Source organism: Equus quagga, chromosome 6 (assembly GCF_021613505.1).
Source record: "Equus quagga isolate Etosha38 chromosome 6, UCLA_HA_Equagga_1.0, whole genome shotgun sequence".
Lineage (NCBI taxonomy): Eukaryota > Metazoa > Chordata > Mammalia > Perissodactyla > Equidae > Equus > Equus quagga.
The window spans coordinates 108,488,786-108,513,621 of NC_060272.1; the positions used below are offsets into that span (position 1 = coordinate 108,488,786).

Genomic DNA, 24,836 nt, shown 5'->3' on the forward strand with positions numbered 1-24,836 from the left:
CATTAAAGACCCACCACCTTAAGAAAGATAAGTCGCCTCACAGGAGTGAGTACAGGAGATCTTGACTAATTCGTCTTTCCGAACTTTTCTACTTCCCTTCAAAACTTTGGACTTGTATTTCCAACTGTCAGATATCTCCACCTAGGTATGTTTTGGATGCATTTCAAATGCAGTACAGCTCAAACGGAACTCAATGCATTTTCCCAACTTGCTTTCTCTTCTAGTTCAGTTAAGAGCATCACCATCTACCCAAGACATCCAAGTTTCCCAAACTAGAAACTTGGGAATTATTCCCAGCCTTCCATTTTCCTCATCCCTCATATCCACATTCTCCAAGTCTGATAACCTTGACTGTCTAGAATACTCTGGAATCTACCCTTTCTTCTCTTACTCACTGCCACAAAGTTCACCAAAACGGGCACAATTTGCCTCTACACTAAGCTTTCTGGCAACATCTCCCCCCTCTTCTCCCTGTCCCTTAGTTTTTCCCTGAGGCATCCTTCCACATTCCTTCTGCTGTCTTTCCAAATGCATTTTTAATCTTGTCAGTGGACTCCTTAAAAACCTTAGTTTCTCCCTCGGGCCACAAAATCTACTGCTTTGAATGCTAATCTTCACACTCTGCCCTTCTCTATTTAGTCAACCTTTCTCTGATATGCAATCTCTTCTGACCTGTAAAAATGCATACCTTCTGTCTTTGGTTAAGCACTCTCTCCTCTTTGGGCATTCTCTGCTTATCTAAATCCTCTCCATAAGAACAGCATGAAAATATTTTATTGTGTACTGCCAAGGGATAGGCACTGTGCTAAACACTTTACATTCATTAGATGTTATAAGCATCATTTTACATTGAGGAAATTGAAGCAAATAATTTGTCCAAGGTAACATTTTAAGTAAACAGCAAAACTGGGATTACAGTTCAGGTATCTCAATCCATGAACTGAACATTTAAATGCTGCCCCCATTACAATATACCATCTAACTCAAGTTGTACCCCTATCCTTAAGCTCCTAGATCATTCTAGTCCCCCTTCTCTCATTTCTAATTGCTGTCTTAACCAACAGCAGACTGTTTAGTACTAAATTATTCTTTAATATTTTCATTTTTCCGAATCTTATCTGAACTAGCTTGTAAATTCTTTGTGAGCAGGGAATTTATAAAAAAGAAATTCTTAATGTTTCCCCACAAGGGCATAGCATATCCTTATAACAGCAAATAGCTAACCCTTGTTGGAGCTGGTAATAAATGTGCTTTACCAAGCTTCCTCATCGCATTTACACATGTAATGAATACTCAATATTTGCTTTATTTAATTCAGGAGCAGCCAAGACAAATTAGAGGATAGAAGGTAAAATTTTCAGCAAAGGCAGAGTCCCGAAATGTGTAGTAGAGCGCTCCATTTTTTCTGTCCCTTCCGTGTTGGACCATCGTTTTCTTATGATACTATTGAACTTCTCTGTACTTGTTTAAATTCGTTATTACAAAAATGCTGCGGTATCTTTATGGTAATACTTAGCACCGGTCTAAACATTCAAGATACAGATTTTGACAAATATGAAGTCCAAGTTCTATTTTTCTACTTTCATATGCTCTCTTTCTTTTTATGAAGACATATTTTCATTTAAATAAGGCCACTGTTAGGTAATGCTGCGCTGGGCCCATTTCTGAGAATTTATTCCTAGTAGCATCTTTGGGGTTCTTTCTTCGGAGCTGTCTAGTTCTGCAGCCTTTGACGGTGTTTTCCATGACCCCGCAGTCTCTTAGGCCCGAGGCGCAAGATCACGGAAGGGCCGCAAACGGAAACGGCCGGCTGTGGAGCGGCCCTCCGAGCGGCACCGCTACCTCAGCGGCCGGAGATCCGGCTGTGAGCGCGGCGGGCCCGAGGGCGATCCCAGCAGGACCCGCGGCCTGTGCGCCCGGGGCCGCCACCTCAGCCCAGCGGCGGGAAACCCCAGGAAGTGGGTTTCCGCGCGAAGGCAGCATTTGGGCCCGGCGGGAAACGAGTTCGCGAAGCAGGAGGATCCCCGGGGCCTTCCCTGGCGGCCAGCCCCGCCAGGCCGCGTGGCGGGCAGTGTCCGGCTGAGCGGGGTGGAGCGGGCTCATTTCCTTATGTGCTTTCTCAGAAATTTAGGCCGCGCTCGCCCGCACTCCTTTTCATGATCATTCAAGTGCACGTCAGTTTCTAATTTTTCGTGTGTTGTTGAGACTACAGAACCGTATCCGCTAGGCCTGAGGAGGCGTCCGCCCCCTGCGGCCAAAGGAAGACCAAAACGGCAACCGGTGTGGGCGGCCTTGTAACCGCCCGAAACCCGAAGGCTAGAGGGCGTGTCCAGGGCCCCAGGTGCAGGCGGAGGGGCAAATAACGGCTCTCGGAAGCTCCGCCTCCCCAGCCCCGCCCTGCCCTCCCCGCACCCGCCCATTTTAGTTCTCTCTCGTCCAAAGCTACTTCCCCAGTCGCTTCCTCTTTAAGGCGGAGCCCAGCGTGGGTCTCGCGAGATCCGGGTTGGCGCCGTGACCTCCATGTGGGAGCTAGAGCTCTATAAGTAAACACTCGGCGCGGCGCAGACAAGGCTTCTTCCTATTTGTGAGGCAGGGGCTGCGGTGGCGGCGGCGCCTCCAACTAGTTCCGGTTTCCTTCCCTCCTCAGCTCCTCTGGGAGGGCGCGCGGTCTAGGAGTCGCCGCCGCCGCCGCCTCTGGGGCCCGGCGTCTGGTCGGTCTGCCTCGCTTGTGTGCACGCTCGCCCGCCGGCCGCGGACAGTCAGAGCGGCCGGGAAAGCGGCGCGGGCCGGGCGGGGCGCGGCGCCCCGAGCGCAGGGGGAGACAAAGCGGGGCCGGCCCCCTCTCCCGGCGCCAAGATGTGGATCCAGGTTCGCACCATCGACGGCTCCCAGACGCGCACCATTGAGGACGTGTCTCGCAAAGCCACAATCGAGGAGCTGCGCGAGCGGGTGTGGGCTCTGTTCGACGTGCGGCCCGAGTGCCAGCGCCTCTTCTACCGGGGCAAGCAGGTGAGGCGCGCCCCTCGGGAAGCCCGGGCCGAGAGCAGCCGGGCGCCTCCAGGACGCGTGAGCTGGGCCGGCCGGAGGGCTTGGGGCGCCCCGCGCGCAGAGCGCACCTGGCTCCACTTCGGGTGGGCAGCCCGCGAGGCTGAGAGTGCGGGCCCTGGGCTCGCCGAGGGGGCGCAGCGGGGTCCCCGCCAGCCCCGAGTGCAGGTGCGCCCGGCGGGGTCGGAGGCGGGGGCGCCCTGAGCGCGGAGACCTCGCCGCCCTTTCGTAGAAAGGCAGCAGCCACAGGCACAGCCCGTCAGAGCGCCTGGGTTCTCTGGCTTCCCTGGCTTCCCGCGCTCGGCCGGGTCCGGGGCCCCGGGAGGGCGGGGAGGACAGCAGGCGCTGGCGGCCATGCCACAGTGCGGGTGGGGAGGGCCGGCGGTTCCGGCTCCCAGCAGCGCTGACCCGGCTAACGGCTCGCATCGCTTCCGTGGCTCTTCCGCGCTCCGGCTCCCAAGTAGCAGGGGGAAACTTAGATACTGCTCTCTCTTGGGCACAAGAACCTTAGCTCTGCCTCTTCGCGTAGAAGAGATTTGTACACACTGAAGGTTCGAAGGGTTTCCGGAACTTCTGCCCCACTCTCTCACCCTCCTAGAATTGAAATCTGTCTTGGGGGAGATTAGAGACCTGGGTTGAAGGAGCTATTGCTGTAACCCGGGATCCGGGTTTAAACTGCCTAGTATAGACCAGGAAGGTTATTTCCAGAGTGGGAAGGAGTATAACAGACTGCTCTTCTTACTTCTCACCTTCTAATAGTCCCCTCACCCAAGCTTTTAACAGTACCTGGAGCATAGCCAGCGGTACATACTTGAAGGCTGAAACTGTTTTTGGCGGTGAGGGTGTCTTGTGGGCGTCCCTGGTCGTTGTGTTGTATGGCCATGGTCTGGCCCATTGAAGATTTTTTCCTATCCCACAAGTCTCTCATGGTCTGCACCTAGAGACCCAGACCCCGCCTGTTTTTCTTGTCTCTTTGTCTTTTTTCAAAAAATGTTAGCCACTGAGAAAGTTGGCATCCTCCATTTGACAGACCGCAGTTTGGCTCCAATCCTTTGGTTTGAAATAAATGTAGCTCTCTGATTTGGTAGAAGTAACCGTTTCCCTACAGCTACGAAGGATTTGAAAGGAATATTTTTTCTCCCCTTCATAGGCTTACTCTTCAAAAACTGCCCAGAAATTTCAGAGTAAGAAGATTACACTCTGAGAAAGAACGAAGCAGAGGTTGTTTTAATTTGTTTTTAAAAAAGTGATAGCATCTTTGATATGTTTGCAGCCAATTTTATATTGATCCTTTAGTGTTTGACTTGTAAAAACAGGTGTTCAATTTAGTTGTAAACTTTTTGAGATAATTGTATGTGTAGTAAACACTATGTAGCTTCATGTTGCTGTGCCTCCAGTGGCTGATACCTTTTTATCTTTTGGTCAAAGGTGAAAAGCATGCAATCAAGTCTTCACAATTTTATTTTCTATCTAAGGACAATAGTACATGAATTTCTGGGCTACTTTGGTGACTTCACCACTAGAGATAACCAGAAATGAAGCATGAGAATGTATTCCTGCGCAACATCCCTAAAGTCTAATTATCAAACAGCTAAAAGAAAGTATGCACCTGGCTGTCTTGGGGAAAAGATAGAGATTGGGTTACATTTAGGACAACAAAGTAGACTTCCAATAAACTAGGAAGCTAGTTCCAGGTTCGGGGGAAAAACTGTTGAGGAAAACAACCCTTTGTGCTTCTTACCCCAGGACAGTTGATAACTCACTACTTTGATTTTTTCAGCTCAGTGATAAACCAATAGCTATGAGAAATGGACTTTTGGTTCCCCATTGAGTTGGAGACAGAGAAGGAAGACAATGCTCCAGCTATGTTTACTTCCTTATGAACTGACAAGTAGCCATGGCAGTGACTATTATCTTCATTCTCCTTTCCTCTTTGGAGTCCACAGTCCTTGGACAAGGTAGTCTGTCTATAGCAGGCAACTGCTCAGTTGGCATCACAGGGCTGCTGCTGTCCTATAAAATGCCTTTGTGCTTGGTAGAAAAAGGCACCCCTTCCTCAAGATGCTTCACTGCCACATGGTGAAAAATGTCATAAATAAAAACAAATTTACACTGTCTGTGATGTAAATGGTACCCTTTCCCTCTTCTCCCCCCTTTTGTATGTTAAGTCTGCTGCTTTTAATCTTTGGTGTCTACCAGAATCACTTGTGATAGTTATATTATAGATGTTTAGCTCACCCTGAGCAAGTACAGAATTGCAAGTAGTTGAATTTAACAAGACCCCGTGGGAGATTCTGATGAACACCAGAGTTTGAAAATGAATGTTGAAGGATAGTCAGTCTCCTGCTAGTTTCTTGCTGTTCAAAGTTTGGTCCCTGGATCAGCAGGACCAGCAGCATTAGCTTGACCTGGGAGCCTTACACCAGGCCTACTGAAGTAGAATCTGTAGTTTAACAAGGTCCCCAGGTGATCTGTATGCAAATTAAATTTGAGAAGCAACGTAATTGTGTAATTGACTCCACTTTTGAGGGTCAAAATGGAGAGAGCAATTCAGGGCTGTGAGTTCTGGTTAGAGTAGGGTAACCTTATTTAGATATCCTTCTCTGGAAGGTTGAGTTTGACACACCCTTGGAGTTGGGTTTTTTAAAGGAAGAGTTACATTGGTGAATCTCTAAATCTTTTGGGAATCTACAGCTTTTCCTACTTTAAAAGGATTCTCTCCCCTCCTTTCATTTTTTCCCTTGTACCACTATAAAGATAGCCTTAGAATAGATTGTACATGTGGAGCTTGAACCAGAGCTGAAGAAAAACTTAGTTCCCTTTTGCCCCCAGACTCGTCATTTTCATGTGGAATATAAAATAAGTGTTTGCCTATTTAAAGGAGTGTATGTTATGTATATATTGTATGATGTGAAAGATACATGGAAGTTATTAACTTAATGCCCTCCACCTATATCCTTATCAGTAGCCCCTTGGGAATGACTTCCTCACTGCCTTCTCAGCCAGTGCTACTTGGTGTTTGCTTCCTAGTTTTCCCTTGCATCATGGTTGCAATTCTGTTACCTGAAATTTCTTCCTTCAACTCAGTAAAAATTCAAGGATGTGGTCTGGCAAAAACAAATTCTAGAACCATTCCCTCCTCTCTAGTATTGTAAATCCTACAAACTCGTCTTCTCAGGTGGCAGTTCTCAAACATTTTCTGCTATGAGACATTGATGGACTACAGTTACAAGCCTGAAACTCATAGGTATTTGTAGTTTCTAAGTGACCCAATCCCTTTCTCCCCACTCAAAGCATAATTTAAGTGACAGGTAACTTTCAGTCTACACTTTCATTAAATTAATGGGAGAACTTCACTACTTTTCAAGTAACAAATCATTCCAACATTCTTCAACTTTTCATGATGGCCTAGCTGTGTGGAAGTTGCTATGCAATGGACATTATCACTGTTTTAGGAAAAGTGGAACTATAGCTATGAATTAAGGAAGTAGGTAATCTGGGTAAAAGTGGCTATCATAGCAAGCATGAATAATTGGAGGAAAGGTGTTTACATGTTAACATGGACCTAACTTTTGTTATAGGGCCCTTTGCCTTGATAAGCTTAGTGTTTCACTCCAACTTCAGACATTGCTTTTCCTTTCAAACCAAGTACAGCTTGAAGCAGCTTATGTTTACTTTGATCACTTGGTAGAAACTAGTCAGAGTGGTTGAGTGTAAGAATGCCTCCAAGGTCCCTCTGACTCTTGTGCCTCAAATTTCAATGGAAGAATGTTTGTGGAAACGCTTTGGATTTCCAGTTATTTTGCCACCTTAACAGCTACCTTCATTTTGGGGAATGCCCTGCCAGTTAATTTGTGTGTTCTATGCTGTTAGTTTTTTATTTCCTACTTTGAACACTTCCATTTTTTTAATTATCATAGGCTGCAACAGTTTTATGTTTAATCAAGTTGTGCTTTTTCAGGTGTTCCAACATTAGTGTGTTCTTACTTTTGCCAGGGGTTGGGGGAGCGGAGGGTGGGGAAAGCTATTGAAGAATATCAAAAATGAAGCTGTGAGTGTATAGTTTTTCGCTCTTTGAGTTTTTCCCCCAGGTGTTCAGGATTAGAGGGAGTTCTTATTTTTTCATAAGGTAAGCAATATTAACATCCTTAGCCCTATGAGGTTTTATCTACTTACTGACTTGGGAGACTCCTTAGGCTCATTTGGAATAAGCATGTTAACCTGTGAGATAGTGTCTAATTTAATTCCCCCATTGGAAACTTGGGAATTTCTTGATCCCTTGTTCTGTTTGACATTTGTGAACAACTGTAATGTGCAGCATTGTGCTTGGTGTGTTCTTGGACCACTTGAAATAAAATTACTTATCTAGTACATTAGTGAGTTTGTCATTCAAAGACAGACTTTCATTCTTTCCCTTTGGTTGACTTCTCAAATATGATCTTATTGTGATAGAGAGTTGTGGATGATGACAGGTATTATATACAAAGAGGAAAAATGAACAGTGACTAAATTGGTAATATTTCTGGGGAAGTGATAGTTCTGATCTTCAAGGAGTTTAGTTTTCTTATTGAATCATGGTGAATTGGCCAACCAAATTTTATGAAGAAACAAAATGGAGACTATTAGTTTCCTAGGGCTTCTGTAATAAAGTACCACAACCTAGGTAGCTTAAAACAACAGAAACGCATTGTCTCGTGGTTTTGGATGCTGTAAGTCTGAAATCAAGGTGTTAGCAGGGCCATGCTTTCTGTGTTCTAAGAAAGGATCCTTCCTTGCTTCCTTTAGCTTCTAGCGTTTGCCAGCAATCCTTGGTGTTCCTTGGCTTGTAGATGCATCACCCCGGTCATGTTGCTGTCCTCTCTCTATCTAGCTCTACATCTTCCTTCTGTGTGTCTGTCTCTGTGTCCAAATTTCAACTTTTATAAGAACACCAATCACAATAGATTAGGGCCCACCCTTACGACCTAGTTTTAACTTCGTTACTGCTGTAAAAACCCCGTTTCCAGATAAGATCATGCTCAGAGATACTCAGGATCAGGACTTCAACATATTTTGGCAGGAGGTGGTGGTTGGGGTGGGGGGGAATAGTTCAATCTATTACAGAGACTTTACCAAAATAAGATAATTTATTCACTATTCGTTCTGGAAGACTTTCCATGATGCAACTTAGTAACTTTTTTTTTCTTCTATTTTTTTTTCTGCTTTTTCTCCCCAAAGCCCCCCAGTACATAGTTGTATATTTTAGTAATGGGTCCTTCTAGTTGTGGCATGTGGGACGCCGCCTCAGCGTGGCCTGATGAGCAGTGCCATGTCCGCCCAGGATCTGAAGCGGCAAAACCCTGGGTCACCGAAGTGGAACGCGCAAACTTAACCACTTGGCCACGGGGCCGGCCCCAGCTTGGTAACTTATGGATGGATAGAATTAGAGAACTTTAGGCAAACGGAATAGCATGAGGAAGAATTGTAATTATTGCTTGAATTTTTTTTTCCTACTTGATTTTTTAAGAAAAATTACAGTGCTTCAGAAATAAAATGATTAACTTAATGTCTTTAAGAACACAGTCATAAAACAACCTACTTTCAAAATTCACCTTTTCTTTCTTGCAGTGGATTCAGTCACTGTTCATTAAAATAAACAAAACTTGGTGAGAAATTGAGTTTTTCTACTAAGCAATGAGGTCACAATGCTACATTTTTGGTTTCAGTGGCTATCACTGTTCCCTATAGGTAATATGGAGTGATTCTTAAGAATTTATTGAGGTCCTGAGAAGATGCTGACATCATAGACCATAAAGTAATAGGAATTGGTTTCAAGATCACTAAATTGCAATGCTGTGAATTTTATTTTAATAATTTGGTTAGGACACTTGGGTAACTAAAGATGTAGAAAGATCAAGTTTTGAGAGAAGCATTTTAATCTTTTTCTATCTTTTTTTCTAGTTGGAAAATGGATATACTTTATTTGACTATGATGTTGGACTGAATGACATAATTCAGCTACTAGTTCGCCCAGACCCTGATCTTCCTAGCACATCAAAACAGACCGATGTACAGGCCAAACCCTGTTCTAACAGTCCACCTAAAGTAAAGAAAACTTCACGGGTGGGAAGTTCCAGTCAGCCATCAACATCAACTCGTGATTTTCTTGTTGATCCTGGCATTGGAATATATAAGGTATGTAGTCGTCTTCAACTTGTGAGAATATAGATGTCTAGTCTCCTCAGGATGTTTTGAATAAGTAAACATTGATTCCTATTTGAAGGCAAAGACTGGGCTGTGAATACTTTAACTTTTGAAAGTAGTCTCTAAAAAATTGTGAAACATAGATAGACAAATGTATAAAATGTATATATACAGTTTAAAGAATAATAAAGCAAACACCTGTGTAATTCCACCAAGATTAAGAAGTAGGATGATACCAGTTCCTTTTTAAAGCCTCCTGTGTGCCCCTACCAGAATGCTTCTCCTTCTCTCTCCTTAAGAGGTAAACTTACTTGTTCCATTGTTAGAATCATTTTATTTTTCTTTAGTGTTAGTTATGTATCAATAAATGTTTTGTTGTTTTACCTATATTTGAATTTTATATGATGGAATTCTTTTTCTCAACTTGGAGTCTCATGCGTATAGCTGTACTTTTTCACTATTATGTTACTCCATTTTATTAACATGCCACAATGTATTTATCTAATTCATGATTAATAGCTATTTGGGCTGTTTCCAGTTTCAGCTGGTACAAACAGTGCTGTTTTGAACCTTCTGTGTGTATCCTGATGCACGTGTTCAACAATTTCTTTAGGAATTTTTACCTAGAAAGAGAAGTGCTGGTTGTTCAGTCACAGCATACTGCCAGACTGCCCTCTTCTTTGTTCCACTGATCTGTTTGTGTGCCCTCTGCCCATACCGTACTAAGTACTGTAGCCTGGTAGACTGTTTTGAATTTCGCTTTCCCCCATCTCCCAAATTTAATTCCTCTTCAAGGGTGTCTTGGTTTTTGGCTTTTAACACGTGCATGTAAAAATTTTAGAATTAGTTTGTCAAAACTCTGCAGGTAAATAATCTGATGGGATTTCAATGGGTGATGTATCTGTTGATCAGCTTGGAGAATTGCCATCTTTACAATGTTGAGTCCTTCATTCATGGACATGATAGATAGATGTCTCCATTAGTTTAGATCTTTGTCATCTTTCTCAATTAGTTGCCTCTTTACATATCTTGATTTATTTCTAGTAGCTTTATTTTTGATGCTGTCATAAATGGTTATCTTTTAAAATAGAGATTTGTTTGCCGATATATAGAAATGCAATTGATTTATTGACCTTTGTATCCAAGCTTTTCAAATTCTGTTCTAGTAAATTTTGTAGAAATAATTGAATGACAGTTTTGCTTCATCCTGTCCTATCCTTATAACTATTTTTTCTTAGTTCTTTTACTGGTTGGGATAAATTGGGACCCAGACTCAATTTTTCAGAGCATTTTCAGGGCTAAAAATTAAACATTGGTAGATGAGGTGAATTATTTATGCAAATAGAGATAATTTTAGATCTCTGGAAGAGTGCAAACAGATCTGTATATCTAGAAAGAATCAAGGAAACTGGCAAAAAGCTGTTATCTCAAAAGTCTCTGGCCTGGGTGGCTACACTGATGAATCGCTTTTAACCTATAAAGAATAGATAATTGTTACCTAAATCGATGCACAACATTAAAAAAAGGAAAGCTTCCTATTGCTTTATAAATTTAGTATAACACTGATATTAAAAGATGACAAAAACCACACCAGTCTCACTACGTATTGATGTAAAACCTAAGTTATATTTAGCAAATAAAATTATGACTATATATTAAAAGAATACCTCGCCCAAGAATGGTTTGTCAGGAAGCAGAATAGTTCATTATTAGGAAATGTTTTAATGCAATTTATCTTAATAAAACAAAGAAAACAAATGATCTAATTGAAAATGTTTTTTGCATCTAAATAAAAATTTGAATCTATTTCTGATTTAAAAAAAAAATTCTTGGTAAGAGGTACAGGTGGAATAGATGAATATTATAAAACACACCCAGCATCATGCTTAATGGCAGGGAAAGCCAGAAGTATTACCATTGAAGACAGGAGCCAGACAAGGAAGCCAGTTAATACGGCGGCTATTTAAAATCTTTTTAGATGTGCTAGATAATACACATAGGCAGGAGAACAACAAAGTGTAAATATTGGAGAAGGCTAAGTTATTACTTATAAATACCTGGAAAAGTTGAGAAAATAAACATATTAGGGCATTATGAGCAATCAGTAAGGTGGCTGTTTAAATACCAGTTTCTTCCCTTGCTACAATCATTTAGTAAAAGAGAAAAAAAGTTTTCAATAACAACACAAAGTCTGGAAATAAACTTACATCATATGGGCAAGACTTATAAATTAAGACAGTGCTTTATGTAGTGCTCATAATTCAGACAGAATTGTTAATATTGAAAGCCCAATTGCCGTACTGTTGTCTTCATCACCCATTGATTTCATCCCTTTCAGTTACCAATACTTTCTATGTTGATATTTTTTCACATTGTTACTTTTTAAATAAACTCTTTATTTTAGAACAGTTTTACTAGATTTGTAGCATAATTGGGAAGATACCACAGAGTTTCCAGATATCCCACACCAAGTTTGCCCTGTTATTAACAGATTAGTATGGTACATTTGATGTAATGATTGAACTGTATCTTAACTGTATCTACTTAGTCCCATCTAGGGTACTACATTGGATTTACATTAGTGTTATATTGAATAGTTGTCATGTCTCCTTGGGCTCCTTTTGGCTGTGACGGTTTCTCAGACATTTCTTTCTTTTTGATGACCATGACAGTCTTTAGGACTACTTGTCAGGTATTTTATAAGTCCTTCTATTAGGATTCATCTGTTGTTTTCCTCATTGTTTGACTGGATTTACATAATTTTGAGAGGAAGACCACAGAGATGAAGTGTTATTTTCATCACATCATATCTAGGGCACATACTGTCAACATTCTGTTTGCTAATTATAATGGGTTTTACATCAGTACTAACTAAGTGCCGTTAATGTGAACCTTAATCACCTGGCTGAGGTAGTGTTTGTCAGGTTTCTTCACTGTGAAGTTAGTCTCCCTCACCTTCCCCTTTCTATACTCTGTTCTTTGAGGTGAAGTCTCTATATGCAGCCCACACTTAAGGAGTGGGGAGCTATGTACTCTACTTCCGTGAGGGCAGATTATCTACAAAAATTATTGGTAATTCTACATGGGAGACTTGTCTCTTTTTCCCCATTTATTTATTCAGTCAGTCATTTATTTACATCAGTATGGGTGTTTTTTCTCCTGTGTCCCTTCAACATACCCCCATTATTGTGGTGTGTTTTGTTTGTTTTTGCTAAAGCACTTTCTGGTGCTAGAAGGTGCTCCAGGTTCATCTTGACTATTTCTTGCCCCGGGCCTAGATTCAACCATTTCTCCAAGGAGGCTTGGTTCCTTTAATTGGAGAATGGTGTTAGAAACCAAGATCCAAGTTCTAGGTATGCTCCTTGCCACTGAGGTGTCATTGCTTTTAGGGCCCTCAGCTGACAGAGTGAGTAAATATACGTATGAGTAATAACTCTTGTACATCCATATAGCTATAAATATTTATGTAACTACCTGTATATTAAGCTTACATTATTTTTAACTTTTTGGATAAGGGCAATGATTTAGATTTAGAGGTTGCTATTTTTGACTCGATTTGTTTTGAGCAGTGAAGGTATGAATTTGTTCTCATAGGAGGGCCAGCTTTATGTATCTACAGATCTGAGATTATTCAAGGTTAAGCATTTCTGGTCAATTTAAATTCTTTCTGTTTAGCACACTTTTCAATACCTTGCTATGTCCCCTCCCCTCAACCTATCTCAGAAGAGCATCATGGGAAACTATTTCTCAGCAGATCTTTGCATTTTATTTTCAGTGTTAATGCTTTGGCTGTCAGATACATCTAGTACCTAACTTTTTTCTTTTTAACACTCTTATGTTTCATATTAATATATAGCATAGATGTTAAGGACTTTAGCTTTGTCATCAGACTTGGTTTCAAATTCCAGTTCAACCACTTCTGAGTTGTACAAACTTGGCGAGTAAATTTTATGTTGTCTCCCTTTCTTCATTTAGAAACACACTTAGAACCTAGCACTTAAACTCTCAAAAGGCTACTGTTATTTGTAAAGTAATATGGTTAGTCAAAGCTACATTTAACCTTCCTTGTTAAAGAGGGTAACAGATTTTTTACTTGCTTTTTTTGGATGAAGCTCAGTAATTGTCACAGGTATTTGAAATTTTGACTATTGGCTATTTTTCATTTGGAAGTGCTTATTTCTGGATAATTCATTTACTGAATGAATATTTGGATATCTGGTAAAAGTTTGTACTATGTATTAGAGGAGTAAACAAATGATATTGCCCTTGCTTTCATGGAATTTTATTAGATATACTTTTTGGCTAACTTGAAAATGCTTAGAAGCTGCTACTTTTGAACTATTTTGATTTTGCTTTGAATTTTGTCTATTTTCCTTAGAGAAAGTCTCTGAATGGTAAGTATATCAAAATTTCATTGCGGCCGGCCCTGTGGCTGAGTGGTTGGGTTCACGTGCTCTGCTTCGGCAGCCCAGGGTTTCACCAGTTCGAGTCCTGGCCACGGACATGGCACCACTCATCGAGCCATGCTGGGCTGGCACCCCACATGCCACAACTAGAAGGACCCACAGCTAAGAATACACAGCTGTGTAACGGGGCTTTGGGAGAAAAGGAAGAAAAAGAATCTTAAAACAAAAAAATTTCATTGTTTCTAGATCACTTAAAAATTGGGTGGTTTTTTTTTTGCCTTTATCTTGAATTCTTTCCTATGTTACTTTTGCTTTGTAAAGATTTTGCTTTTATATACATAGAGCTTTTTTTTTTTTTAAGATTGGCACCTGAGCTAACATCTGTTGCCAATTTTATCTTTTTTTTTTTTTTTCCTTCTCCCTAAAGTCCCCCAGTACATAGTTGTATATTATACTTGTAGGTCCTTCTGGTTGTGCTATGTGGGACGCTGCCTCAGCATGACTTGATGAGCAGTGCCATGTCCACCCTGAGGATCCGAACTGGCGAAATCCTGGGTTGCCAAAGCAGAGTGGGCGAACTTAACCAGTCGGCCATGGGGCCGGCCCTTATACATTGAGCTTTCCGTAATTAAAATTGCTTTATGGATGATTCAACAAATTTAGGGGGCTTTTCTTCCTTTTGCCTAAAATTTTCTTTGAACCTCATGATAAGCAAATAAAAAAAGTGAATTTTTCAAATTAGAGTTACTCAAAACTGGCACAGGTAAACATTTAAACTTAATACATTAAGATGAAATTTTAATCTGAAGGTATTATCCAATATCATTCTTCTTTTGCCCTATTTGATAACTTTGAGCAACATTTGGTCAGTTACAAATATCTTTTCATATGTTGTAAGAAACTAAATATCACTATCAAATTAGGAGCGCCTGTGGAAGATTGTGCAGAAGCTGGGTCCATCTTCCCATTGTACAACACAAATTGAATCACACTGACTCTGGAAAGTAATTTATTTGAAACGAGGTAGACTTTTGATACCTAAATTCATTTTAATTCTGGTTTTTAGATGTGGAAGCTTTGTACAACTCACGTAAAATCCTACTGTTGAAATGACTGTCATCCTGGTCTAAATAACTTTTTAGAATGATGATAGTAAGCTTTGAGGGTTTAGCTAAGTGTGTGGCATTGTTAAACTTTTTGCATGTTTTCTTATGCTCATTGTGGGAAATGAAAGGAAAATTATCAATAATTACTAAGTAAAAATATGGATATTTTAGTATTTCCTGTCTTTTGTCTGCAGTGCAACTCGGCTTCTTGACATTTAATCTTTTTGATTATGAAGCATAATAGACAACACAAAAAAGTAGGGGTTAATGAAATATTACGAAGTCAGCATTCATAAACAACACCCAAAGTAAGAAATAGAATAGCACTACCCCTAGGAACTTCCCATGTGCCCCCTCTTGATTAGCTTCCTGCTACCTAGTTCTAACTACTACCCAAACTTCTATGGTAATCAATTCTTTGCTTTTTATTAACTTTATCCTATTACCCTTTAACAACCTCTTAATAACCTTGAACCTATGTATGCATCCCTAATTTTCTTCTTTCTGAACTTTATGTAAATGAAACCACGTTCCATTTTAATTTGTAACTCTCAAGAAACATGATATAATTAGAGAGTCACGTTCAGAGTTGGGGAAACCTTTATCAACTTAGCTTCCACTTCTAGCTGTGTATCTGCTGAGGGCAAGTGTATTTCACTTCTAAACGTCATTGGAAAAGAAGAATGACTTTGTATTGTAATTATTAAAGGAGACAATGTACATAACAGTAAACTGCTAATATGTTTACTAAGCAGAATATCGTGATAAGATTATATCTGAGTTTTAATGAGTCTTAACATTGAACATACTTCTACTTAGTGGAAGGAGACACTTGTTTCATTTGTGCCTACTGTGTGCTTGCTAGGTTAGCACGTCATGTGGATTTTTGTCACCTAATTTCTTAATACACTGCAAAGTATGTTATTTTATAAAGAAGCTGAGGCTGGGACAGGTTAACTAACTTGTTCAAGGTTATTCCTAATAGGTGATACACAAAGACTTAGGTTTATCTGCAGAGCTGGTGTGTTTTCCATAGAACATACAAAGTGCTTAGAAGTATCCCTGCCATAGAGTAAATCCTCAAATATTTGCTGTTGGTATTTTATTTTTTTAATGAATTCCCCTTGCCCCACATGCTTCAGGGTTTGGCTTGGTTTTTGGTGAGGAAGATTGACTCTGAGCTAACATCCATTGCCAGTCTTCTTCTTTTTGCTTGAGGAAGATAGTCCCTGAGCTAACGTCTGTGCCAGTCTTCCTCTATTTTATATGTGGGACGCAACAGCATGGCTTGATGAGCAGTGTGTAGGTCCAACACCAGGGATCCAAACCCCGGGCCACTGAAGTGGGGCACACGAACCCAACCACTACCCCACTGGGCCGGCCCTCAGGGTTTTCTTGATATCAAATACTTGGACATGGAAGACACCTTCTTCTCTAAATGTGCCTATAGTTTTGATATGAATAAATCCAGCTCTTAAGCTTAGATTTATGTGATTGGTTGTTTCTTGTTTGTTTGTTTGTTTCACTTTGTCTCATGACTTTTCAGTCACACACCCGTCCCCCATTATTGGTGTGTATGTTTTATCCCCCTCCCCATTTTTTTGTTTTGACATTTTGGGGGCAGGCTTGCTCGCTGAGGATAGATGACCTCTTTCAGGGCTAGCTAGGAAGAGACAGTAAACAAGTGAGCCCACCTTTCTTACACAAACCAACCAATCCAGAGTCCGCAACCCCAGCCACCTCCTTTATCTACTCTCACACACCAACCAATATTTCAATGCTCTAACCACCCAGGGTTCAGGTACCAGACAACTAGAGACCACCCCTATAGCCAGGACCCTGCCAACATCATTCAAACTAGCCAATCCTAAGATATTTCCCCTTCACTGACTTGCCTTTTCCTCGGAAAATTCAATGAAGTCTCTGGGCCATGCTATCACTTTGCTCCTTCTGCCTCCTAATCAAACCTGGTGCTTCCCCTTATGGTCCTGCATGGATTGGCCCCTTCTCTTGGGAAATGTAATTAATTTTCCAAATTAATTTTTCATGTTGTTAGTCACCTTCATAAATTAAAATCCTGTGGGTGCAATTGAGACCTTCCTCCCACCACACACAGACACACACAAATGCGCATATTCTGTTTTCCTCTTTTGTCTTCCTCTGTGCTTTTTTGCTGCTGTCTTCTGGCTAATTACTCTTCAGTTCTTCCTTTTTTTTTTTTAAATTAGTTTTTAGAGCAGTTCTCTGTTCACAGCAAAATTGAATGGAAGGTACAGAGATTTCCCATATACCCCCTACCCACACACATGCATAGCCTTCTTCATTATGAACATCTCCACCACTGTGGGACATTTGTTAGAACTGATGTACCTGCATTGACATAGCTTCATCCAAAGTCAGTAGTTTACAGTGGTTCATTCTTGGTGTTGTATATTCTGCAGTTTTGGACATATTTTTTAGTTCTTAATTTCGACTGGATTACTACTAAGAAAGTTACTGTGGCAGTATCGTCTGTTTTCATGTTAATCAAATAAGTTTAAGTATTCTGTTCTGAACCATCTTCAAAACCATCTTCAAAAGCATTTTTTAGACTTAGTTTATATGCATTGTCATGAGTGGTTAACTATGCTTAATAGAATTTGTAGTTCTTAATTCCACTTATAAAACTTGGGTTACTTTTTACAAAGAATGCCCTCGCTAGCTTTGTGAGCAAATGACTTCTCTCTTATGTGTGATGTTTAAGCAACGGCAGTACTCTCAGATTGACTTAGGTTTTTAACTCCAATTGTATTGCCAACTATTGAGGTATCCAGATACTGGATCTGCCTGCTAGTTTCTTACGTTTGATATGCAAATTCGTTATTTCATTTTTACCTCTTACTGTTGTATAGTAAGGTTTGTATTGCTAAATGTATTTTTGCTGTTACTGTTTTAGTATCAACTATATGCCCCCATTCTCTGCTAGAATAATAATGGTGTAGTGCTGTATGAAACCTCTTACATTTTGATTTGCTATGAAAGTAGTAGCCTCAGTTTATTCTCCCAAGTCTGATAGACCTTAATGTTGATTATTTTTGTTTTAGCTAGTGTTGACTGTAAGAGACCAAATGTCTTTAAACTTGTGAGTGACCGTTATGAAAGAAAGAGCCTGTATCTATTTAATGCATGAATTAACTTATGCACTGTATACTGTGTTCCATCTCTGATTCTTTGTTATGTCTAGCCTGGTTGGCCCTTAGGTCTTTTTCGTTTCTCCTCAACTCTTAATTCCTGTGTTACAGTGAACCTTATGTCTTTCAAGCTGTTTTACTGCTGCTGTGTTTGTTACCTGCAGTGCCTTCCGTCAAATATTGTACCTCTTCTGGTAGTGATGATAATTTTTAATTTTGTCTATACACATTCTACCTTCTGTGTTAGCTTGGTGGTTTGAAACCTTTTTACATTTTTAATACCTTATTTCTAAGTTTATCATTTAACCTTTGACGTTCCTATTTACTTATCTTGTCATCAAGCTTTCATGATAGGGTGGCAAGAACATATTCAAGTTCGAGACGTCTTCAAATCCTAGCTTTACATTTCATTAGCTTTCACTTGCAGGTTAACTTGTCAGAGCCTTTGTTTCCTTATCTTGTAAAATAGGAATTATTAATTAAGGTTGTTAGAGTTAGACAAGCCTAAGTAAAGGAGCCTTGCATAATGTCTGACATATGGGTATTTAACTTTTAGTACATACTCCCTCTGCCCCCAAGCTATACCATCTGTCAGAATTCTGTTGGATCCCTTAAGTGATCTCTTATACCCTCAAGAAGAGCTAGCTTGATTAGGTGATGATCTTGTATTAGTGATGTAATTTTTTTCTTTTTAAGGACTTATCTCTTGGGAATATCTCTTGGTTATTGCTCCTGAAAGAGCTTGTACCTTTAGACCAATTTCCTCAGGTTTTTTAGGAGAGAATTTTTTAATCCAGCTTCTGTATTGTAACTCTTCATTTCTGGTTTTCCTGTTTTCTAATTCTGTTTTCCTTTTGTCAGACTGCACAGTTCACTTCTGGATCATGCACTAGACTTGACTGCATCCATTTTGCATCTTATAGCTCTGTTCTTTTTCTATTTTATCTTTGTTGTTTGAGATACTAAATAATGCGTTTGCTAGTGAGTTACTAACTGTTGGTGGAACTTAACGCCATTTTGTGTGGATGAGTCACCAGATTCTTCCCTTTGTGTGTGTGCATGATTCCCTCACTTTGGAGTTGTATTTTCTGTTTAATATTTTCTGGTTGGACTGTGTAAAATATCTTTAGGATTCTGAAGAAATTAGTGGAACAAATTAATAAAACAATCATAATACTTTAAATTCCTGGCTTTTTGTTAGTGACATTCTTATTGAATGCCTTGCCAGAACAACTCCTGAGTACACAAGAATTACATTTTTAAAAGTCTAATGTAGACACAGGTAAGGAGTAGTTAAAAACACCTATTGCATTGAAGGAAACTGGGAGGAAAGTTAATTTTCATGTTAGTAAATAACAGTTTTGACAGTATAATCCAAAGAATATTTTTGATCTCATCTTTGAAATTAAACATGAGTAGCTACAAATATTGTTAACCAGGATAATGCTCAAAATAAGTTGAGTTATATTAAGGTTTTTGAAGCAGTAGATGAAATTAAGCTTCATTAACTAATTTTAAACTTTTTTTAGGTAAATGAATTGGTGGATGCCAGAGATGTCGGCCTTGGTGCTTGGTTTGAAGCACGTATACATAGTGTTACTAGAGCTTCTGATGGACATTCACGTGGCAAAACTCCACTGAAGAATGGCAGTTCTTGTAAAAGGACTAATGGAAATGTAAATCATAATTCCAAAGAGAACACAAATAAATTGGACAATGTACCCTCTACGTCTAATTCAGACTCTGTTGCTGCTGATGAAGACGTTATTTATCATATCGAGTATGATGAGTAAGTGCTCATGCTGTTGAGGACTTCATTCATGTTTTTGTTTATAGAAGCAAACCCTTCCATTTCAAGATTCTTTTCAAATAGTAGTCTTTCTGAAGAAATCATTTAGGGGTCATGTTCAGTCTATTACTGTCTGTTTGTTTTGTTTCTGTTTGTTTAGTGGTTGTAATACAATAAGGGCTCCTTACTAAAAGCTCAGTCATCTATGGCTCCTAAGAGGTTTGTTGTTTTTAGTATCCTAATACCTGGCTTAATTTAGTATGTAAGGGTTTCTCTTTGGCTCTTCTATTATATTAGGTTTTTGATATGTATTTTAATAATTTAGAAAGTGTACAATATTTAGTGTAATAGCCGCTAGAATATGGTTGAAATATTTTTTCTACACCTTATTATTGAGATAATTCACTCTTTTTTGGTGTATTCACAGGATTGTGCATTACCATAAACTAATTGCAGAACATTTTTATCTCGCTCCCAAAAAACCTCATACCCAACAGTCACTCCTCAGTCCCCCTCCCCCAACAGAATTTTTTTAAATGTTTGTATGAAAACAGTATTAAGAACTTGCCTTGAGGGCCAGCCCTGGTGGCCTAGTGGTTTAGTTGCCTGTGGACCTACACCAGTCATCTGTCAGTGACCATTGTATGGTGGTGGCTCACATACAAAAAGAGGAAGATTGGCAACAGATGTTAGCTCAGGACGAATCTTCCTCAGCCTTGAGAGCCTAGATTCTAACACTGAATTATTATTTTCTTTACCTATTTTCAAAATCCTAGTGTAAAAGTTACTATTGGGACAGATTTAGTATTTATTCAACACACTAAATGAACTTAAGTCAGTATTCAAGTGATACCTTAATATGCATGGAAAATATGCTACCAACTCCTTATTGAGCATAAGAGTTCGAGATCCTAAAATGGTTTTGATTTTTTCTTACTACAAAATGGTATAAGTTGTGAGTTGCTGTCAACTCAGATTTCCAGGATACCCGGAAAGGGGTCAAAAATAGATCCCTTTAATCTTTAATTTTCTGAATCTTCTTATGGTTGTGGCTAACTTGCCAACGTGGCTTATTTCAAATAAGCCATCAGATTGCTTTTTATCATAGTAGATGGTAATAGAACCAACAACTAGAATGAGTATTAAGATCTGGGATTGACCAGGACTGTCAATAGTGGTAAATCAAGGGTAAGATAGAAAGGGATTGGAGTTGGTGTGTTGATAGTACACCCTATTGCGGTATGATCTGAGAAATGCATTGTTAGGTGATTTTGTTGTTGCATGAACATCATAGAGTGTACTTATACAAACCTAGATGGTATAGCCTACTACACACCTTGGCTATATGGTACTAATCTTATGGGACCATTGTATGTGCGGTTAGTCATTGACTGAGATGTTGCTATGTGGTGCATTACCATAATCAGTCTCTGGGTTTATGAATGCCGTGGCAAAGAGGCAAGATACTGTAGTGGTCAGGGCCTTTGGCTATCTGTTTATTTGGTGTCAATAAATAGAGTTCTTGATTTGCTTTGAGTTTTCTTTCTTGGAGAAGAGAAGAAATAACTAAGAAAACCCCTGTCTGGGGCCTGATTCTGGCCAATAAAGGAGTTATGGTTTGGCAAAAAGTACCATACAGAATGACATCACATAGAAATAAGAAGCTTTAAACACTAAGTGAACTAAGGCTTATTAAGTTTTTACAGTTTTAGGGCTCTTTGTTAGTTTTGGAGTAAAACTTTCCAAGGAATAGGCCTGAGTTTGGTGTAATGTTAGAGTGTTTATTTGGTTTTTTTTTAAATGAAGGAGAAATTTGTCCTGATTAAAATGAATAAGTAAAAGGGAGTCTAAATCCAACATGCAGAAGACACTAAAATTATCTGTCCTGAATAATTTTACATGATGAAATTAAATGTTTCAGTGCTGGCAACTTAAAGATATGATAACTGAACTTTCTTTGAGAAATAAAAGATAACAGAAGCTTAGCAGTAGGTAAATGTCATTCACATCTTTAAAAAGAGAAAAGGACTATATAAAGTATAAGATAAAAGAATGAGCTTCTGAGTAAGAGTCCCAAATAACAAAAGGCTGGTGTAAGCACCTAGAAAGAATCATGACCCAATATGGATGTGATAGCAAATCCTGTTGAAGTTTTGTTCTTCATGGTTACTAGAAAAGTAAGTCAAAACTAGAGTAAAAAACGTGTTGATTTCAATAAGTTATTAAACAAATTCTTTCTTCCTTGGATGGGAGGATGCATTGAAGACAGCTTTTGAAGTGTATGACTTAGCAGTAGTAGTAGACAGATTTTTATTGAGTAGTAAGCTGCAAGTGAGTCAGTAGAATGTGACTATCAAATAGTTATGCTGTAAGGATGTTCTCATAGAAGTAAGATATCTAGAACAAGCCCGCTGATGCTACTGTTGTATTGGGCTGGTTATTCCCTGCTTGAAATATTGTTTTCCCTCTCCCACGCTTTAAGAACAATACCAGCAGGACCTGGTGAATCTTCAGAGTAGAACCGAAAATGTAAAAATGTAAACCATCATGAAGAATAGCTGAAGGAACTAAGTATTTAGCTTGAGAGGCTTGGATCGTGATAACTTTCGTATTTTAAAAGCTCTGTCTAGAAGGAAGTTCTGTACAACATAGGAGGTAAGTTTCAAGATAACCTAAACCCCCTACCAGTTAAATCTCTAAAGATAGAGAAGTCTCTGCCCTCAGAGGTAGCCAATAAACAAGCATTGGCCGTCTTCAACCATAGACAGGGAGAATTAGTAGAGATGTTACATTGCAAAGAGAATTTATAAAGTTAGAGTGATTGGATTAGATGATGTCTTAAGTTTAGTATAATTTTTATTTCCAAGATGGTATTTCTCAGGTACTGTTTTTGTACTTGAACTTACTAAATAGGCTTTAAGTTCTTAGAGGCCCCCATCCCATTCCATTTATAATACTAAATATTGTCATTTCTCTCAATGAACTAACTTCATTTTTCTCCTACTAGAGTAAGTTGAAAGTAATCTGCTTAATTAATTATCATATCTCCAAAGTTCTGAGTGGAGCAGTGCAATTTGAATAAGCTATCATTTACCCAAGGCAGGGAGGTATCGTATATGGGACCAAGGAACCCGCCTCAGGAATTCTTTTGGGATATTCAGTGTCTGTCATTTTAAAATGATACTGTTTAAAAGCTATTTTTGTAGTGAACCTACAGATCTAATGTATTACCAGAGCAGATGAATTCTCTCTTTGAAATGAACTTCATTAAAACAATTGCTGTCTCAGAACAAGATAAATAGTTATACTCTTGTATCTTTAATCCCCACTCGAGTCAGAGCAGAGTTAAAAAACCAACAATTTTTAGTCTATGAAGAATGAATAGGTATTACAGATTTATCATATACTTATTAGGTACAGGCATTTCAAAAAGACAACCCAAAAAAGGCCAAATAAAATCCAGTAGTGGTAACTGTTCTGAAATATAAATGAAATCATTTGTTTCCTAACCTCTCCAGTTTTCCTCAAATTTGTAGATAAAACATTGTAAGTTCATAAAAAGCAGGTTAAGATATTTACTTGAAATGTTTTAAGATTTGAGTTTTACTGTGTGTAAGGGTCCTTTTCCTAAAGATCCCTTGATGAACATAGACTGAAATGTTGAGGACTTGTGAAGATTTTGTAGTTTGTCTATCATTAGGCTTGTCAGCTTTATGATTCACATCTCACTGCGAATAATATAACGCAACATGGCGTTAACAGCAAAGTGCCCGGTACACAGTAGATATTTTTTTTCTGATTGCTATTCTATACCACTCACCTGTTATCCTTGTTTTAGCAAGGGTCTTGTTTAGTAAGTTCTTTGGGAGAAGGAGTTGGCAGTAGAAATACTAGATTTAGGCTTTAGAGATTTAGATTCCAAGGGATTCTTAAGTCCTCCTTAAGGTTTTTTTAAAAGCACCCTGTTAGCAGGCATATACTACTTGGCTGTGAGGAGGGAACGACCTTTTTCCCTCCCAAAGTCATGATTACTGGAGAGAGACTATGCCTAATTGTAACCTTTATTTTTAGTGGTATTTTGGACAGAAAACAAAAGGAAAGGGCTTCAGAAGTGAGCAAATGTCAAGGTAATATAGGCAGTTGTAAACCATGCAGTGGTTAAGTGGTCATCTAAAGAGAAAAGGGAGAGAACATTTTTTCCTTACTACATAGTAAGCTTGTACTGTATACTTCTATAGCTTTCTAAAAGTTTTTTTTATTCTCATTAATATCCTCTCTTGTAGTTAAGGTATTTAAAGTTCAACATTCTTAAGGGCCCTGAACATGTAAATGGACAAAGCTGTGACTGCGGTCTTGTAAGAGTGGAGACCCTCAAGCTATTGTGATGAAGAACATAGTGTTGACTGAGGGGCAGTCGTAGACTGGGAAAGGACAATCATTCTTTAGTGTTTCTGGTAGATTAATATGTCTATAGCATAGCTTACAGTGATTTAGATTACATTAAATCTTGTGTGCCAGACTCTGAGCTAACTGCTTAAATGGATACTCATGTAATCTTTAGCATAACTATAACGTTAGTTACATTAACTCCCATATAAAGAGATCAAGGCTTAATTACGTAACTTACCAAAGGTCTCATCTATTAAATGGTCAGACTCCAGAGCCTAAGACTTAACCAATATGCGATATTGCCGCTTGGCCTAAACATGGTACATGCAATTGATAGTTGTTGCCTACACTTCTCTTGCCTTCAAAGGTCAGCCTTTTTGCAGGACCTAAAGATTTGCTTTATCCTTTGTGTGGGATTTAAAGCAGATAGCACACATGAGACTTGCATTGAGTTAAACCCTGGGTATGTAAGCAACTGAGGCCACTCTACTGAATTTAATCTTTAGTCATCACTTGGCTGCTTTATCAGCAAATAAAGGCTAAAATCCTTATCCTGCTTTTGTATTAAGAAACATCTGTTTTCAGTGGATTTGGTTTAGATTTGTTTTAATTAACTAGACTAATGGTTCTCAACCCTGGCTACACATTAGTTGTCTAGGAAGCTTCTGAAAACATCAGAGCCTAGGACCTACCTCCAGGCATTGGTGTTTTCAGAAGTTCCCCTGTAATTCTAATGTGCAGCCATGGT

General features: G+C 39.3%; 1 protein-coding gene across 2 annotated transcripts in view; it reads left to right on the forward strand.

Annotated features, from left to right (window-relative positions):
* The first annotated feature begins 2,515 nt into the window (after window positions 1-2,515).
* UHRF2 (ubiquitin like with PHD and ring finger domains 2) overlaps window positions 2,516-24,836 on the forward strand; it is a 79,802-nt gene continuing 57,481 nt past the window's right edge. The window contains exons 1-3 of one of the 2 annotated variants that reach the window (XM_046664484.1): window positions 2,516-3,009; window positions 8,986-9,219; window positions 19,440-19,699. In XM_046664484.1, the coding sequence (XP_046520440.1) occupies window positions 2,857-3,009; window positions 8,986-9,219; window positions 19,440-19,699 (647 nt within the window). In that variant the 5' untranslated portion in view covers window positions 2,516-2,856. The remainder of the gene's footprint in view (window positions 3,010-8,985; window positions 9,220-19,439; window positions 19,700-24,836) is intronic. The other variant, XM_046664485.1, reaches the window with a different exon arrangement.